Source organism: Lepus europaeus, chromosome 11, assembly GCF_033115175.1.
Source record: "Lepus europaeus isolate LE1 chromosome 11, mLepTim1.pri, whole genome shotgun sequence".
NCBI classification, from domain to species: domain Eukaryota; kingdom Metazoa; phylum Chordata; class Mammalia; order Lagomorpha; family Leporidae; genus Lepus; species Lepus europaeus.
Genome location: NC_084837.1, coordinates 85,989,086 through 86,009,130, shown reverse-complemented (window position 1 = coordinate 86,009,130; position 20,045 = coordinate 85,989,086). Strand labels below are relative to the sequence as shown.

Sequence of the window (20,045 nt, the reverse complement as noted above, 5' to 3'; positions counted from 1 at the left end):
CTTTTGACTTGTGTGTACTTTCTAACATGTCACCTACTACTGTCTAGCAGGAGCACAGGCAGAGGGATTGCTGCCCACCCTGGCTATCCTCCACTTAGAGTTCAATGCAGGGTAGGACTGCCCTCCTCAGGCCTGGGATCTTAACTCAGAGGAGCATTGAAATGAACAAGTGCAAAACATACTTTCTTAGCTGCTTCTGTCCTGTCACCTTGTCACTGCTACTGCTGCTTAGCTCTGCTGTTAATTTTCTGTTCCACAACAAAAGTTTTCTAATGTCTATGCACGTTTCATTTTATATTTCAGCAAATATGTGTTTATAGTTCAGCAGACCATGTGTTCTAAGCTATCTTCTTATAGGAAGAGACTTGGTGAGTCTGGAGTAGTCCTAACCCCTAGGGGAGTATCTTATACCATTCTGAGTGAGAATAGGGCAAGGTTTGAAGAAAGGGTGATTACTGTGTTTTTTCTAAGAGCTTCACAGAACTGAAACTCCTATCTCCGTGCTACGTAGTAGTGATCCTGAGACTACTCCTTCCTTGTTTTTGCAAGTGCTTTTTAAAATTTTGTTGTTTCTAAAATTGTGTTTATTTATTTGAAAGGTAGAGTTACAAAGAGAGAGAGGGAGAGACAGAGAGAGAGAGAGAGAGATCTTCCATCTTTTGTTTCACTTCCCCAAATGGCCACAGCTGCCAGAGCTGGTCTGATCTGAAGCCAAAAACCTGGAGCTTCATCCAGATCTCCCTACCAGGATAGAGGGGCCCAAGAGCTTGGGCCATCCTTCATTGCTTCCCCAGGAGCATTGGCAGGGAGCTAGCTGGATTGGAAGTGGAGCAGCCAGGACTTGAACTGGTGCCTATATGGGATGCTGGTGCCACGGACAGCAGCTTTACTCGCTCAGCCACAGTGCTAGCCCCTGTAAGTGATTTTTTTCTTTCAAGATGTATTTAATTACTTGAAAGGCAAAGGGATGGAGAGGGAGAGACAGAGATCTTCCATCCACTGTTTCACTCTCCGCATGCCCACAACAGCCAGGGCTGGGCCAGGTTGAAGCTAGGAGCCAGGAATTTCATTTGGGTCTCCCAGATGGATGGTAGGGACCAAAGAACTTGGGCCATCATCTGCTGCCACCCAGGTGCTTTAACAGGAAGCTGGGTGGGAAATAGGGATTTGAACCAGGCACTCCAGTAGTGAATGCGGACATCCCAAGCAATGACAACCTGCTTCACCACATACTCGCCCCAAGGATGTTTAAACATCCTTCATATATGATCAAGTATGTAGAATATAAGAAAACACTATTTGCACAGGTGATAGATTGCATGGAATAATCCCTGTCTGTCATGGAAAAACTGATTCTGTTTCATGAGCTTAATAAAAGGAAGGTTTTTTGTTTTGTTTTGTTTTGTTTTTTAATATTGATTTATTTATTTGAAAGGCAGAGTTACAGAGAGGGAGAAGAGGAGAAAAAAGGCCTTCCATTTGCTGGTTCACTCTCCAGTTGGCTGCAATGGCTGGAGCTGGGTTGATTCAAAGCCAGGAGCTTCTTCCAGGTCTCCCACGTGGGTACAAGGCCATCTTCTACTGCTTTCTCAGGCCATAGCAGAGAGCTAGATCCAAAGTAGAGCAGCTGGGAATCGAACCAACACCCGTATGAGATGCTGGCACTGCAGGCAGCAACTTTACCTCCTACGCCACAGTGCTGGTCCCTAAAATGAAGTTTTTAGTTTTGTTAAAGTATATACTTTTTTTAAAAAAGATTTTATTTATTTATTTATTTATTTGAGAGGTAGAGTTACAGACAATGAGAGGGAAAGACAGAAAGGTCTTCCCTCAGTTGGTTCACTCTCCAGATGGCTGCAATGGCCAGAGCTGCACCGATCTGAAGCCAGGAGCCAGGTGCTTCCTCCCGGACTCCCATGCAGGTGCAGACCCAAGCACTTGGGCCATCTTCCACTGCTTTCCCAGGCCACAGCAGAGAGCTGGATCGGAAGAGGAGCAGTTGGGACTAGAACTGGCACCCATATGGGATACTGCTGCTGCAGGTGGAGGATTAAGTACTGCACCACGGTGCTGGCCCCTAAAGTATATACTTTTAATACTTTGTCAGCTTCTTTTTCATTTCTTACCTGTAAGGGACTAATATTTCAAAAATTATTTCTTGGGGATGGCATCATGGTGTAGCAGATGAAGCCACCACCTATGATACCAGCATCCCATACGGATGCTGGTTCATGTCCTGGATGCTGCACTTCTGACCCAGCTCCCCGCTAATGGCCTGGGAAAAGCAGCAGAAGATTGTCCAAGTGTCTGGGCCTTTGTCACCCAAATGGGAGACTCAAATAAAGCTCTTGGCTCCTGACTTCTGTGTGGCCCAGAGCGCTGGCCATTGCAGCTATCTTGGGGAGTGAACCAGCAGATGGAAGATCTCTCTCTCTCTCTCTCTCTCCAGCTCTGATTTTCATTTAAGTAAATCTTTAAAAATTTTTTTTCTCTTTTTTTTAAAGATTTATTTATTTATCTGAAAGGCAGAGAGACAGAGAGATCTTCCATCTGCTGGTTCACTCCCCAAATGGCCACAACAGCCGGGGCTGGGCCATGCTGAAGCCATGAGCTAAGAGCTTCTTCCAGGTCTCCCACATGAGTATAGGAGCCAAGTACTTGGGGCATCTTCCACTGCTTTCCCAGGCATGTTAGCAGGAAACTGGATTGGAAATGGAGCAACCAGAACTCAAACTGGCACCCACATTTGATTGGTGGCACTGTATGTGGGTGGCAGCTACTATGCCACAAAATAATAATAATAATAATTTCTGAAGATGCTTCCTTTGCCATTCTTCCTGCCCACATTCTCTTCTCCTCCATCTTATCCCTACCACATTAAAAGAGAGAGAGAGAGGCCAGCGCCGTGGCTCACTAGCCTAATCCTCACCTGCAGCGCTGGCACTCCGGGTTCTAGTCCCGGTTGCGGTGCCGGAGTCTGTCCCGATTGCTGCTCTTCTAGTCCAGCTCTCTGCTGTGGCCCGGGAGTGCAGTGGAGGATGGCCCAAGTGCTTGGGCCCTGCACCCCATGGGAGACCTGGAGAAGCACCTGGCTCCTGGCTTCAGATCGGTGCTGTGCGCCAGCTATGACAGCCATTTTGGCAGGTAAACCAATGGAAGGAAGACTTTTTCTCTCTTTCTCTCTCTCTCTCTTTCTCTCTCACTGTCTAACTCTGCCTGTCAAAAGAGAGAGAGAGAGAGAAATTTTTATTTTGGAATTGTGATGAGACAGAATGTAAACTAGTGTATTTGTTGTTAACCTTTTGATACTGTTCAGTTTCTGTTCTTACCAACTGAAGTTAAAGGCAGTATAGCGGGCAGGAAGACTGACTAGAGAGACCCCAGGTGGTTTTTCTTTTTATTAGATGGAAGCTTTTGGAGTATTTTTCAGAGCCATAAAGTGATGTGGATGAAGTTCTTTGTAAATATAATCAAAATAAAATTTTAATTAACTTTATGTGATGAATAGGATTTGGTTATTAATTTGCTACGAGAGAAAGATGTTTGCCTTCCTTGTGCACTAGAACAGTGGCTTTATCTCTAGTAAGAATTTGAAAGAATGTTCAAGCCGTAGATGAGGGTGATATCCGAGATGTTTTCAGACTGTTTGCCTCCCTTCTTGTTAGTGCTAGTCTCCCTGCTGCCCGTGCCTTCATCAATCCCATCGAATGAGACATTTGTTTCCTTTGCTGTAGGCACAAGTGGTGATTTTCAGTCTGTTACCAGTCTTCCATGACTTCTCTTAAGTATTATTTTGTTAGCTTTGCATTTGAATTTCTGTGTTGCTGGGTTGCTGCTTGCTTATTTCCACACTCACCTACTGCATAGTAAAAAAAAGAATTTCTGTGCAGGAAATGCAATCACAACTGAAGATTTTAAAGTGCTCCCCCAAGGAGTTACCTCTGCTTGAAATTCCTGCTCCTGCCTTTGGGGACGTACACACTCCGTGTGCACCTCTGCCTTTCAAGTAATTTAGAGAGACTGACTTTGCTGAATGACCCTTGTATCCATGGACCTTGACTGCTTTTTACATAGATGTGTGTGCATGAGTAATCTTGTAGAATGAAGGGTTTACACACTGATCTAACTAGTTACTGAGCTGATCGTGCCTAATCGTAACCCCTGTGTGCACAGTGGTGCCTGCAGCACTTTTCAGTGGAAGGTAGACCAGAAGAGTGCTGTAGTTGTCAGAATTCCTTGGTTTCTCCCTCTCCTAAGCACTCAGTTGCTTCAAAACTGGCAAATGGTCTTCTTCTGCATCACCCTGTGGGGCCCAGTTCAAGCCTTCAAATTCCAGAGGAGAATAGCCATAGAGTTTGGCTGGTTTGTTCTTTTTTTAAGATTTATTTGATTTGAAAGACTGACAGAGAAGGAGAGCCTGACCGCAAGATAGAGATTTTTCGTGGTTCACTCCAGGACTGGGCCACACAGCAGCCAGGAGCCTGGAACTCCATCTGTGTCTCCCATGTGGGTGGCAGGGAACACAAGCACTTGGGCCATTTTCCACTGCTTTCCCAGGCACATTAACCAGAAGCCGGTTTGGAAATGGAACGGTGGGACTTGGTGTGACCTTCCTGTATGGGATGCCCGTGTTGCAACCTGTATACAGAAATGCCAGTCTCAAGTTTAGTATTTTAATGGAAAGTAGTTTCCAAAGTAATAAGCCAACAATCCTCAGATTCACCTCTGGCACTTAGTTTGGCTGTTTTCAGCAGATGCAGAAACCTTTGGAAGGTAGTAGTATGGTTAGTGTGTTTTTTCTTTGCCACATTAAAGGTGTTTATGAAGCACTATGGAATGTTAGCATAATTTTTCTGTCCTTAAAAGATAAATAGCACATTTCCTTGAGTATGGAGATGGAATATAACTTTTAACTCTTTAAAAATGTTTTTGCAATTTTTATTTAAGCAAATTTTAATTCTCCCAACAAAGTATTTAGCCAGAATTAATATAAAGAAGTATATCGTCCTGTGAATCAGACAGTAGCATCAAACCAGAATTCTCATGTATATTTCATTAAAATGGAAATAATAATACCCAGGGCTTTCTTCATCTTTGAGTCATGAACATATAATGAATGTACATCTTCACAAACTTTTAATTTTATCTGCCTGAAAAACAAATACAAAAATAAAGAACATTTATGAGAAGTAATTGTATTGAGTGCATACAACTCAAAAGCATACTGAATAAATTACAAATGGACATTTTTAAGCATTGAAATTTTGGGAGAACTGGCAGTATTGTATAATAATTTAGGAGCCTAAAAATTCTACTTAATATTACAAAAAATAAAGTCCTAGAGAGAACTGCAGAGGCCATCTCTAATAGATAGTAGTCACAGATGCTACTTGTAACCTCAGAAGTACAGATTTCCTCTTGGATTTCTAGTAGTCTGCAAAAATGAGATTAAATGTTCTAAGGATATAGTCACTGTCAGTGAATTTGAATAATGGTATGATTATGTTATTTTCCATGGTTGATTTTGGAAAATAAAACATCTGAACCTGTGTTGGCAGAAATAATTAGGAGGAGGGGATATTTGGAGTAGCTCTTGTGTGACTAGCAGTATATAAGCAACCTCCTTTTTCTAAGATTATATAGCAACAAGTTAATATAGCTGCCTTCTGAGAATATGCTTATTCCCTGAGGAAAATCAGAAAACATGGCTGGATCCTTTACACCGTTCTTATCCACGTGACTTCATATTCTATTAATAAGGATGAGTAAGTTGTAGCTTGTGTAGAAGGCTCTGATTTTTATGGGAAATGCTTTTTGGGTGACTTATGGATGAACTCAAACTCATCAATGAGGTCACTGAAAGGGGAGAGTGAGCATAGGTTCAGAAACCATCACTTCCTCTTCCTTTTCTTCTTTATAGAATGCAACATTTACAGTTGTGAACATTTCTGTGATTTATAGGCTCCTTACTGGTTGTCATGCAGAACAGCACTCTCGCACTCAACCCCTGCTGCTGTTTATATCAGCAGCAATTAAAATTTGATTTACTAATCCCTCATTGCTGCCTCTCCAGCTACTCATTTTTCATTTTTGTAGAGCCTTAGGATTGTTACAGCTGAGCATCATGATGTTAACACCTCCTCAGCCATCTGGTACAAGGGAGGAGGCATCTAAACAGATTATTTAAAACAAAAGTCACATATGAGCGAGATGAGAATAGTATGGAATCTAAAAAACAGGTAAAGAAGGAATAAAGAGAGCCTGAATGACAGCAAAGGTGAAAGCAGAATTTCAAAGAGTTTTGTTTCTTTTTTTTGAGATTTATTTATTTATTGGAAAGGCCAAGTTAGAGAGGAAGAGACAGAGAGAGAGAGAGAGCGATCTTCCATTTGCTGGTTTACTCCCCAAATTGCTGGGACAGTTGGGGCTAAACCAGGCCGAAGCTGGGAGCCTGGAACTCTGTCTGAGTCTCCCACAAGGGTGGCAGGGGCCCAGAGATTTGGGCCATCTCCTGCTGCTTTCCCAGCACATTAGCAGGGAGCTGAACTGGAAGTGGAGTATCTGGGCCTGAACCAATGCCCGTATGGTACTGGCATCACAAGCAGCAGATTAACCTGCTGCACCACAGTGCAGGCCCCCAAAGAGGTTTTGAATTGAAGGTCCTCCTTTTGTTGAGAAAAGATCTGCCTTTCACTTTGTAGGAAAAAAAATAATTCATAGTAGCCATGTCAGTGACTTATTTTAATTCTAAACTAAAGACAATTATGAGAAACTGGAAAATAAGGCTGGTAGCCTGATTGTTATCCCCTGCCTTCTTATATTGTTGACATCTGAACCTGCTGGTAAAGGGATACTTTGTTCATTCTTTTAGATAAGAAAGCTTAGTCTTTATTCTTTGCTCTTTTTTTATCTTAGTAGAAAGTCTCCTGGAGATTAATGTTGAGAATAGTAGGCTCCCTATTTAGGGAAAAAAACCATCCTATCTTGACCACTAATACAGGAGTTTTCTTTACTGTCTACTCAGATATTTAATCAGTGAAATTATTTGTAAGGAGGACTATTCCTTTGTCCAGCAGTCTTAACATTCTGAATTTGATCTGCTTAGTGGCTACTGAAATTTTACTAATATGGGAGCTAAAAGTTGATTCTAGCTTTTTGTTTTTGTTTTCTGTTTTGGTAATCATTGCTTTTCTGTGGGTGAAGATGATGCGCTGTAGACTTCATGTGTTGGCACGTTAGGCTGAGATGAATGTAGCCATGCTGTTTCTCAGTGCTTTGCAGCGGTTGTTCATTTAAAATTCAAAACAAAAACAAAACCCACAGGACACTAATGTACTTGATTTTGTTATTGCTTGCTGTTGCTTCACCTTTCCTTCGATATCTTGCTTTCATGCTTCCTAATGCCTGAGCAGACTGCGTCGTCAGACCGCCGAGGAGAGTGGGAAGTCCAGCCCAGCCGGCAGACCAATACCTCATACCTGACGTCTCACTTGGCTGCAGACCGCCATGGGGGATCAGTGCAGGTACTACTGCTTTTATTGGCTCTTCCCAGCCTTCCTAGCCTGGCTGGTGGAATGTTGACTTGTTCAGGAATTTGGGTTCCTTAGAATGGAAATTTGTAACAAAGGTGAGCTGCTTTTATGGTTAACTGAATATCTGCATGTTGATTCTGTCCAGGTAGATTTGGGGAAGAGTCACTTGTTGAAATGATTGCTTCTCACAGCCGGCGCCGTGGCTCAACAGGCTAATCCTCCACCTTGTGGTGCCGGCACACCAGGTTCTAGTCCCGGTCGGGGCGCCAGATTCTGTCCCGGTTGCCCCTCTTCCAGGCCAGCTCTCTGTTGTGGCCCAGAAGTGCAGTGGAGGATGGCCCAAGTGCTTGGGCCCTGCACCCCATGGGAGACCAGGAGAAGCACCTGGCTCCTGGCTTTGGATCAGCGCGGTGTGCCGGCCACAGTGCGCCAGCCGCGGCAGCCGTTGCAGGGTGAACCAATGGCAAAGGAAGACCTTTCTCTCTGTCTCTCTCTCTCTCTCACTCTCACTATCCACTCTGCCTGTCCCAAAAAAAAAAAAAAAGAAAGAAAGAAAGAAAGAAAGAAAGAAAGGAAGGATTGCTTCTCATCATTAACTAAGAAACATCTGTATAGTTGCTAATTCTGATTTCTGGTTAACCTAGTCCTATGATCTTGATCTGCTCATGATAAATCATAAAAATAAAATAAGTAATTTTTGGATAGAGAACTGCATTCATGGCTGATGCCATGATGGTACTAGGGTACTTAAAAAAAATGGAAAAACAGAATTAAAAGTTAAGCTTGGGAGTTGGAGTTCAGCCTCATAGTTAGATACCTGATCCTACATCCCACATCGGAGAATCTGGTATCAGTACTTAGCTCTGACTGGCGACTCTGGCTTCCTAGTGAGAGTCAAGGAGGCAGTAGTGATGGCCCATGTAATTGAGTCTCTGCTGTCTAATGGGAGACCTGCATTGAGTTCTCAGCCCAGACCCGCTGGTTCAAGTATTTGGGAAGTAAACCACCAGAGGGAATTTCTCTCTCTGTGTATGTGTATGTCTCTCTCTCTCTGTGTCTGCTTCTCAAATAAATAAATCTTTGAAAATAAAAAAAGTAGATGTTTATTTTGATACAGAAATTTTTGAAACTCATGCATAATGGGTTTTATATACACATTTTTAAAAAGATTTATTTATTTGAGAGGTGTAGTTACAAAGAGAGAGAAGGAGAGACAGAAAGGTCTTCCATCCGCTGATTCACTCCTCAAATGGCCACAATGACTGCAGCTGGGCCGATCTGAAGCCAGGAGCTTCTTCTGGGTCTCCCACGTGGGTGCAGGGGCCCAAATACTTGAGCCATTTTCCACTGCTTTCCTAGACCATAGCAGAGAGCTGGATCAGAAGAGGAGAAGCCAGGATACGAGCCAGTGCCCACATAGGATGCTGGCACTGCAGGTGGAGGCTTAGTCCACTATACCACAGCGCTGGCCCTTATATACGCTTTTTTTTTTAACTTTTTGAAGACCCTTCAGATGTCCCTTTGCATATGATGAGCTGAGAATGTCATTTGATGTTGTTTCAAAGTGATACCCAAAAAGTTGGCGCTTTTTTTTTTTTTTTTTTTTTCTTTTTCTTGACAGGCAGAGTGGAAACTGAGAGAGAGAGAGACAGAGAGAAAGGTCTTCCTTTTCCATTGGTTCACCCCTCCAATGGCTGCCGCAGCCAGCACACCGTGCTGATTGGAAGGCAGGAGCCAGGTGCTTCTCCTGGTCTCCCATGAGGGTGCAGGGCCCAAGGACTTGGGCCATCCTCCACTGCCTTCCCGGGCCACAGCAGAGAGCTGGACTAGAAGAGGGGCAACCGGGACAGACTCCGGCGCCCCGACCGGGACTAGAACCTGGTGTGCCGGCGCCGCAGGCAGAGGATTAGCCTATTGAGCCACGGCGCTGGCAAAAGTTGGCTTTTTTCCTTTTTTTTTTTTTTTTTCCTGTAATAAATGTGGCTTGGGATATTATTTCTGGGCTATCTTGAATCTCTTTCTCTGTTTAGAATTAAGACCATCTTGTGGGGGGCCGGCACCATGGCTCTCTTGGTTAATCTTCTGCCTGCGACGCCGGCATCCTATATGGGCACCGGGTTCTAGTCCCGGCTGCTCCTCTTCCAGTCCAGCTCTCTGCTGTGGCCCAGGAGGGCAGTGGAGGATGGCCCAAGTGCTTGGGCCCCTGCACCCGCATGGGAGACTGGGAGGAAGCACCTGGCTTCGGATTGGCACAGCGCCGGCCATAGCGGTCATTTGGGGAGTGACCAAAAGGAAGGAAAGACCTTTCTCTCTCTCTCACTGTCTGTAACTCTACCTGTCAAAAAAAAAAAAAAAAAAGACCATCTTGTATCTCCTAACTTCTATATATGTGACTGTACTAGTTATTTTTTTTTTTTTTTAAGATTTATTTATTTGGGGCCAGTGCTGTGGCAAAGCAGGTTGACGCCCTGGCCTGAAGCACTGGCATCACATATGGGCACTGGTTCTAGTCCTGGCTGCTCCACTTCTGATCCAGCGCTCTGCTATGGTCTAGGAAAGCAGTGGAAGATGGCCCAAGTCCTTGGGCCCCTGCACCCACGTGGGAGACGAGGAGGAAGCTCCTGGCTTCAGATTGGGTCAGCTCCGGCTGTTGTGGCCAACTGGGGAGTGAACCATCTTTTAAGATTTATTTATTTGCAAGTCAGAGTTACACAGAGAGAGGGGAGGCAGAGAGAGAGAGAGAGGAGAGGCGGGGGGCGGGGGGGGGAGGCAGAGAGAGGAAAGGCAGAGAGAGAGAGAGAGAGGGCAGGCATCCATCTGATGGTTCACTCCCCAATTGGCCGCAACGGCCGGAGCTGACTCAATTGAAACCAGGAGCCAAGAGCTTTTTCCGGGTCTCCCATGGGGGTGCAGGGGCCCAAGGACTTGAGCTATCTTCCACTGCTTTCCCAGGCCACAGCAGAGAGCTGCATCAGAAGTAGAGCAGCCAGGACTTGAACCAGTGCCCTAATGGGATGCCAGTATTGGAGCGGTGGCTTTACCCACTACACCACAGCACTGGCCCCTCTAGTAATCTTAAGCTATATATTTTCCCATACTGATAAGTGAAATACCTAGTTAGGGCACACAGTCAACCTAGAGCTACCAAATATAAATTGGGACACAGTGACAGACAGGCCTTTTGCATATAGAAATGCATCTTCCTAGGCTGAGCATCTCCTATATGCTTTCACAACAGTGAGTGTCTGAAAGGGCTTGTGACTCAGAAAGTTAAGAGGTGGTTTTGGCCCCGTAATGACCTCAAGGGAGCATCTGTGGTAAAAGTGCTGCATTGAACACATAGACCTACTTTTACCCTCTCCTTTTTTTTTTTTTTTAAAGATTCATTTATTTATTTGAAAGTCAGAGTTACACAGAGAGAGGAGAGGCAGAGAGAGAGAGAGAGGTCTTCCATCCGATGGTTCACTCCCCAGATGGCCGCTATGGTGGGAACTGCGCCAATCCGAAGTCAGGAGCCAGGAGCTTCTTCCTGGTCTCCCACGCAGGTGCAGGGGCCCAAGGACTTGGGCCATCTTCTACTGCTTTCCCAGGCCATAGCAGAGAGCTGGATCAGAAGTGGAACAGCTGGGACTAGAACCAGTGCCCATATGGAATGCCAGTGCTCAGGCCAGAGCGTTAACCTGCTGCGCCACAGCGCCGGCCCCTTACCCTCTCCTAAAACACATTAAAAGAATGGTAAAATAATTTTCTTTCAAAAAAAAAAAAAAAAGTTCAGCAGGATGAGGGAAATAGGACAAAAAGCAACAGCAACAACACTTTTGGGAACTGGAAAGCAGATGCACAGTTATGATTTAGGAGTCCCAGAAAATTGGAATACTGAACAGGGAGAGGGAAGTGCTAAGAATGTGCCTCCTGTGATTGGAGGAGAAGACTAGAGGACATGAACTAAAATGAGGAGGACTAATCGACTATTTCAGAAGCCACTGGTCCTTAGATGCACTCACTTGCCCAGCAAAGACCCAAGATTTATTCTCTGGAGAGGGTGAGATGGGGGGTATGTGGACTTGGGGATATGAGTTACCATTAGGGGCAGGTACAGTACTGAGAAAAGGAGTAAAGGTGTGCATACTGCCTGCTTTCACCATTTAATGCTTCAGAATGCTAATTGCCAGGTCTCTGCCTGCCAAGCAAGAGCTTGAAAGAGAAGGTTCTGGGAAATCTGACTAACCTAAAAGAAAACATCTGAAAATACCGAGAACTGGGTTTTGCTGATGAAATGGCCCTGCCAGATCACCCTGCAGTGTGGTATATGGTTGACAAGTCCTACTGTGGACTCACAGTATTCATTTAACTGTGCAGTTCCCCACTTTTAAATACAAACAGGTAGTTGGCTTATCAAACTTCTAAGGAAAGCCCTTTTTTTTTTTTTTTTTTTTTTTTTTTTTTTTTTTTTTTGACAGGCAGAGTGGATAGTGAGAGAGAGAGACAGAGAGAAAGGTCTTTTTGCCGTTGGTTCACCCTCCAATGGCCGCTGCGGCCGGCGCATCTCACTGATCCGAAGCCAGGAGCCAGGTGCTTCTCCTGGTCTCCCATGTGGGTGCAGGGCCCAAGGACTTGGGCCATCCTCCACTGCCTTCTCGGGCCATAGCAGAGAGCTGGCCTGGAAGAGGGGCAACTGGGATAGAATCCAGCGCCCCAACTGGGACTAGAACCCAGTGTGCCGGCACCGCAAGGCAGAGGATTAGCCTGTTAAGCCACAGCGCTGGCCTAAGGAAAGCCTTTAATAAGAAAGAGGCAAGGCAAACAAGCCAACAATATTTTAAAAGTAATATTATTTAGAAAGGAATTTTTGGGGCCTATGCTGTGGTGTGGCATGTAAAGCTGCCCTCTGCAATGCCAGTATCCCATGTGGATGCCAGTTTGTGTCCCAACTGCTACGCTTCTGACCCAGCTCCCTGCAATGGCCTGTGAAAAGCAGTGGAAGATGGCCCAAGTGTTTGGGCTCCTGCCACCAATGTGGGAGACTGGATGAAGCTCTTGACTCCTGGCTTTGGCCTGGCTCAGTGCTGACCACTGCAGCCACTTGGGAAGTGAACCAGCAGACAAGAGAGCTTTCTCTTTGTCTCTCCCTTTCTCTCTGTGACTCTGACTTTTGAATAAATAAATAAATCTTAAAAAAAAAAAATAAGTGAGCATTCATCATAAAACAATAGCATGCAATTAAAAAAAAGAAAGGATCAGGAATTAGCATAACTTCTGCTGAATAGCAATACTAGAAGGTAGAATTATTTCCAACTTAGAATTCTATATACTCAAACTCTGTATCAATCTAGTGTGAGTATAAAATAAAGATGTCTCCAAAACTCTACACTCAAAAAAATCGACACTTCTCATGTACCCTTTCTTTTGAAGTTACAGAAAGATGTGTGTTATCAAAATAACTGTAACAAGAAAGGAATATGGGGGTCCAGGAAACAGAGATCCAACAAAGGAAAGAAGCAAAAAGGAATCCCCCCAAAACTGGTAAAGTTAGGAGATTCCAGGTTGACATCCATAGCCTGTCCCAAACAGAGGTGGTAACAAGGCTTTGAGAACAATTTCATGAAATTGATGAAATGGTTAGGATATTGGTGTGTCGTAGTGTCTTGAAAGAAACTATTTAGATAAATAATAGAAAGTTTGAGTAGAATTGGTGATGAGAAATTAATGTATTAAAACTAAGCAAATTTTAAGAAATAATTATTAATTTCAAGAAAAATGAAAATTGTACACAGAAGGAGAGCTAACCAAATATACTCCGTAACTCAGTTGGAATCTTTTTTTTTTTTTTTTTTTAAGATGAATTTATTTGAAAGGCAGAGTTAGTGAGAGGAAGAGACAAAGAGATCTTTTGTCCACTGGGTCATTCCCCAAATATCTGTGACGTTCAGATCTGGGCTAGGCCAAAGCCAGGAGCCAGGAATTCAATCCAGCTCTCTCATGTGGGTGGTGGGGTCCCATCCTGGGCCATCCTCCATTGCCTTCCCAGGCTCATTAGCAGGGATAGGGAGCAGAACAGCCCAGCATCTTAAGCTGGGGACTTAACCTGCATGACAATGCTGGCCCTGGAGTCATTTTTAAGCAGTCATGTTGTGAATACTAAGAATTGGTCTGATCAAATTACAGTATAATAATGGAAGAAGGGCCAGTATTGTGGTGCAGTGAGTTAATAACGCTGCCACCTATGATGCCAGCATCCCATAAGATCACCAGTTCAAGTCCCAGGTTTTCCACTTCTGATCCAGCTCTTTGCTAATGTGCTTAGGAAAGCAGTAGAATATGGCCCAAATCATGGGCCCCTGCCACCCACGTGGGAGACCCAGATGGAGTTCCAGGCTCCTGGCTTTGGCCTGGCTCAGCCCTGGCTAAGCAGCCACTTGGGGAGTGAATCAGCAGATGGAAGATCTCTCTGTCTTTCCCTCTCTGTATCTCTGCCTTTCAAAAATAGGTAAATTTTTTTTTTTTGAATACTCACTTTGTATTTAGGAAAATGGAAAAAACAAAAGGAATAATTCTAAAAGTGAAAACACCTCTTAGTCATGTATAATTGGACAGGTTAGTCTGTTGTAGATGCATTCCTAGAACATAGGATAGTCATTTGGACAGTACTTCCTGCTGTACACTATGCAGTGCTATGTTCAAGTAGATTGGTGCCAATTAGAGCACTCTGGCAGCATTTCTGGAAAAGGCAACTTCCTATCAATTTTTCCAGCTTCTTTGGCCCTTAGAGAGGACAAGCAGTTGTATTTTACCCAATATTGTGTTAAGCTCTGCTGCTTCTATTACATCTGCCTCTTGGGGCACATACTGTTTTTAGCCCCAATTTTGGTAAACTCCTAAAGGCTATGATTTTTGCAAATCAAATCAGTTATAACCTTTGGAGCACAACCGATGTCCACACACTTCTGAATTGTATCACTTCCTAGACATAATGTGGTGAAATTGTGCTTGACCTAACCAGGATGACCTGCAGACCCCGTGACCCTGGGAAGGCATACTGATGAAAAGTTTGTTTTGATAAAACACATGGATAGTCCTGTTGCAACCTATTTATAGGCATTCTTCCGTGGTTCCCATTCCTCCAGTATTTCCCCAACTGTTCCACATGTGGGAGGTCTACATTCAAGGAGACAATATATTTTCCTCTTTGAAAAATATTCGAAGTTGTTTAAATTAAGAAATATGGAAAATGGGGCCAGTGCTGTGGTGCAGCAGGTTAAAGCCCTGGCCTGAAGCGCCAGCATTCCATATAGGCACCAGTTCATGTCCCAGCTGCTCCACTTCCGATCCAGCTCTCTGCTATGGCCTGGGAAAGCAGTGGAAGATGGCCCAAGTGCTTGGGCCCCTGCCATCACAGGGGAGACTGGGAAGAAGCACCTGGCTCCTGGCTTCAGATTGACCGGTCTCCAGCCATTGTGGCCACTTAGGGAGTGAACCAGCAGATGGCGTGCGCACGCTCGCACGTGATTGCGCACAAATGCACTCTCTCCCTCTCTTTGTAACTCTGCCTTTCAAATTAATAAATCTTAAAAAAATAAATAAAAATGGGACTAATGGGACTTATAACTCAAAAAATTTTTTTCACTTTAATTTTAATGGCATTAATATTTTTCCCAAAGAAACCCTTTAAGGAATATAAACTTTATGCATTTTATAAGTATAACTTTAGGAAAATATTGATTTTTCCTACCATACCCACCCTCCCACCAATGCTACCACCCTTCCTCCTCCTCCCTCTCACATTGCCAGTCCCATTGTCCATTAACATCCATTTTCAATTAACTTTATACACAGAAGACTAACTCTGTATTAAGTAAAGAGTTCAACAATTTGCACAAGAAAAGCAAAAACAAGCCGGCGCCGCGGCTCACTAGGCTAATCCTCCGCCTTGCGGCGCCGGCACACCGGGTTCTAGTCCCGGTCGAGGCACCGATCCTGTCCCGGTTGCCCCTCTTCCAGGCCAGCTCTCTGCTGTGGCCAGGGAGTGCAGTGGAGGATGGCCCAAGTCCTTGGGCCCTGCACCCCATGGGAGACCAGGATAAGCACCTGGCTCCTGCCACCAGATCAGCGCGGTGCGCCGGCCGCAGCGCGCTACCGCGGCGGCCATTGGAGGGTGAACCAACGGAAAAGGAAGACCTTTCTCTCTGTCTCTCTCTCTCACTGTCCACTCTGCCTGTCAAAAAAAAAAAAAAAAAGAAAAGCAAAAACAAAAACTTTTCCTCGACAGTCAAGGGCTATTCAAAGTCTTTTAATCTTGAAGTTAATTTCACTTTTTTTTTTTTTTTTTGACAGGCAGAGTGGACAGTGAGAGAGAGACAGAGAGCAAGGTCTTCCTTTGCCGTTGGTTCACCCTCCAATGGCCACCGCGGTAGCGCGCTGCGGCCAGCGCACCGCGCTGATCTGATGGCAGGAGCCAGGTGCTTCTCCTGGTCTCCCATGGGGTGCAGGGCCCAAGGACTTGGGCCATCCTCCACTGCACTCCCGGGCCACAGCAGAGAGCTGGCCTGGAAGAGGGGCAACCGGGACAGGATCGGTGCCCCGACCGGGACTAGAACCCGGTGTGCCGGCGCCGCAAGGCGGAGGATTAGCCTATTGAGCCACGGTGCCGGCCTAATTTCACTTTTTTTAATAAACTGAATTAACTTTAAAGAAGCACCCAAGAATGATGTATCTTTTGTGAGCACTTAAACATAATTATAATACAACTCTTGGAGGACAGAGGTCCTGCATGGGAAGTTAGTGCACAATGACTCCTGTTGTTAATTTAACCATTAACACTCTTATGTGTGATGTCAATGATCACCAGAGGCTCTTGGCATGAGCTGTTTAGGCTATGGAAGCCTTTTGAATCCATAAACTTTGTCAGTATTTAGACAAGGCCATAAGCAAAGTAGAAGTCCTTTCCTCCCTTCAGAGAAAAGTACCTCCTTCTTTGATGACCACTTCTTTCAACTGGGGACTCATCCACTGAGGTCTTTCATGTAGGACATTCTTTGCCACAGTGTCTTGGTTTTCTATGCTCGAAATGGTTTTGTGGGCTTTTCAGCTAGATCATAATGCTTTAAGAGCTGATTCTGAATAACTCAAAATGTTAAGACTCCTTAAATGATTACCAATAATAAATATTGATTATCAAATTAATAGTACCTCGGCCGGCGCCGCGGCTCAATAGGCTAATCCTCCGCCTTGCGGCGCCGGCACACCGGGTTCTAGTCCCGGTCGGGGCACCGATCCTGTCCCGGTTGCCCCTCTTCCAGGCCAGCTCTCTGCTGTGGCCCGGGAGTGCAGTGGAGGATGGCCCAAGCCCTTGGGCCCTGCACCCCATGGGAGACCAGGATAAACACCTGGCTCCTGCCATCGGATCAGCGCGGTGCGCCGGCCGCAGTGTGCTACCGCGGCGGCCATTGGAGGGTGAACCAACGGCAAAAGGAAGACCTTTCTCTCTGTCTCTGTCTCTCACTGTCCACTCTGCCTGTCAAAAATAAAAATTAAAAAAAAAAATTAAAATTAATAGTACCTCACCTTAGTCCTTTTCTAATGGATAGTCTATATATATTTTTTTAAGATTTATTTTATTTATTTGAAAGAGTTACAAAGAGAGGCAGGTCTTCCATCCACTGGTTCACTCCCCAAATGACCGCAATGGACAGAGCTGAGCTGATCAGAAGCCAGGAGCTTCTTCCAGGTCTCCCATGCAGGTGCAGGGGCCCAAGGACTTGAGCCATCTTCTACTGCTTTCCCAGGCTATGGCAGAGAGCTGGATCAGAAGTGAAGCACCTGGGTCTTGAACCAGTGCCCATATGGGATGATGGCACTGCAGACCAGGGTTTTAACCTGCTGCACCATTGGTCCCCAATTGGTGCTGGTCCCCAATGGATAGTCTGTAAAATATTAATTACTTTGTGTGGTAAAGGGGGAATATGGGATTAGTTTTAATAGTGATTACAATAAAATAAATATCAATATTCTAGGTATACAAGAAAGTTTATTTTTGTAATGAAGTTATGCTAAAATTCCAATAAAATCTAACATTTTAATATCAATAACTTTATAAATTATCAATAAAATTATATTGTAAAAAGCATAAGGCTTTTTATAGATTTTTCAAATCTCTTTTCTTGATATCATTGTATTTAACTGCTGAAGTAATGATGAAGTAGATAGAGCCATGGGCTATTATAGGCTCTGTCTTATGGAATTAGAAAATAGGGCTCAAAAAGCGTATTGATGATAGAGCTGGACCTGGAATCCTTCTGTCACCTAGGCTAGTATTTGTTCCACTGAAAATCTAGGCAGTAGATCTGTAGTTTTGCAAACTGTACCTCCCACGTGAAATACTTGAGCATATGCTATGAATCCACCCATTCATAGCCATTTGTCCCCCAAGCATGTTTTAAGTGCAGTTCATTTTATGAGTAGATAGATGATTGGTATAAGGTTCTCATTTGTACCTGATTCATCTGCAACCAGGATGTCTGTCTAGTCTATAACATGGGAATTATCTCGGCCGGCGCCACGGCTCAATAGGCTAATCCTCCGCCTGCGGCACCGGCACACTGGGTTCTAGTCCCAGTCGGGGCGCCGGATTCTGTCCTGGTTGCTTCTCTTCCAGTCCAGCTCTCTGCTGTGGCCCAGGAGTGCAGTGGAGGATGGCCCTGCACCCACAGGGGAGACCAAGAGAAGCATCTGGCTCCTGGCTTCGGATCAGCGCAGTGTGCCGGCTGCGGCGGCCATTGGGGGTGAACCAATGGCAAAGGAAGACCTTTCTCTCTGTCTCTCTCACTGTCCACTCTGCCTGTCAAAAAATTAAAATTAAAAATGGGAATTATCTCATTTTCCTTAGATTACCTATAGATGGTGCTTATTGGCCAAGTAACAATTCATAAAGAGGAAAAATTGGAAATTATGAGTCATGTGAAATACTCAGAGCTTGAGAGTCACCGGATAGTTCTTAGTGGTGATACTTATTATTGCTTCATTAATGTCCATAGAAACCAAGAAAAATTTTTTAAAGAGTTTATTTGAAAGGCAGAATTACAGAGGGAAGGAGAGAGAGGGTGAGAGAAAGAAAAGGATAATCTTCAACCTGCTGTTTCACTCCCCAAATGGCTGCAACAGCTAGGGCTGGGCCATGAGCTTCATCTGGGTCTCTTATGTGGGTGCACTGGTTCAAGCACTTGGGCTACCTTCTGCTGCTTTCCCAGAGGCATTAGCAGAGAGCTGGATCGGAAGTGGAACAGTTGGTGCCCATTTAGAATGCTAGTGTTGTAGGCAGTGGTTTAACCTGCTGTGCCACTGTACCAGCCCCAAGAAATTTTCTTTAGCATCTTTTCCCGTTTCTGATCTGTTCATTAATTTATTGTGATTTCTCCTATAACCCTTGTACTCAAAGAATGAACTCATGGGGCTGGTGCTATGGCATAACAGGTAGAGCCATAATCTGCAATGCCGGCATCCCATATGGGCGCTGGTTTGAGTCTTGGCTGCTCCACTTCTGATCCAGCTCTCTGCTGTGGCTTGGGAAAGCAGTGGAAGATGGCCCAAGTCCTTAGGCCCCTGAACCTTTGTGGGAGACCTGGAGGAAGCTCCTGGCTCCTGGCTTCAGATCGACACAGCTCTGGCTGTTGCGGCTAATTGGGGAGTGAATTATCAGATGGAAGACCTCCCCCGCCCCCCTCTTCTCTCTCTGTGTAGCTCTGACTTTCAAATAAAATAAATAATCTTTAAAAAAAGAAAAAGAAATAGAACAGTATTAGAGTGAGAAACCATGGTTCTTTTTTTTTAAAGATTTATTTTTATTTATTTGAAAGAGTTAGAGAGAGAGAGAGAGAGACAGAGAGAGAGGTCTTCCATCTGTTGCTTCACTTCACAGATGGCTGCAATGGCCAGAACTGTGCCGATCCGAAGCAGGAGCCAGGAGCTTCTTCCGGGTCTCCCACGTGGGTGCAGGGGCTCAAGGACTTAGGCCATCTTCTATTGCTTTCCCAGGCCACAGCAGAGAGCTGGATCGGAAGTGGAGCAGCTCGGACACGAACCGGCGCCCATATGAGATGCCGGCACTTCAGGCCAGGGCTTTAACCTGTAAACCTTCTCAACTCTTTGCTTTTGCTGGTTTCCCCCCAACTTTTTACTTTGAAATTTTCAAATCTGAAGAGTTAGAAGGGAAACACAATGAACCTCTGTATATCCTTAACCTAGGATAGCAAATGATTAAGATTTTTTGCCACATTGGTTTTAATTTTTCCTCTGTGTGCATGCATGTGAGGGAATGTTGGGGGTGAGGTTGCATATATATGTGTGTTTTCTTGCCAAACCATTTGAAAGTAAGTTACCAGTATCATTACAGCTTATTCCAAAATACTTAAGCTTGCATCCTGCAAGTAGATACTCTCATGTGACAAGTAACACCATTGTAATATTGAAGAAAATTAATAATTCTGTAATACCACATATATCCAAATTCTAGTTGTCTTC

The 20,045-nt window shown here is 44.6% G+C and overlaps 1 protein-coding gene across 5 annotated transcripts in view; it reads left to right on the top strand.

The window, feature by feature from the left end:
* CSNK1G1 (casein kinase 1 gamma 1) overlaps window positions 1-20,045 on the top strand; it is a 208,890-nt gene that overhangs the window by 172,616 nt on the left and 16,229 nt on the right. For 4 of the 5 annotated variants that reach the window (XM_062206112.1, XM_062206109.1, XM_062206110.1 and 1 more), the window contains one exon: window positions 7,413-7,523. The exons of the other annotated variant lie outside the window; for it this stretch is intronic. In XM_062206112.1, the coding sequence (XP_062062096.1) occupies window positions 7,413-7,523 (111 nt within the window). The remainder of the gene's footprint in view (window positions 1-7,412; window positions 7,524-20,045) is intronic. 5 annotated transcript variants of the gene reach the window in all.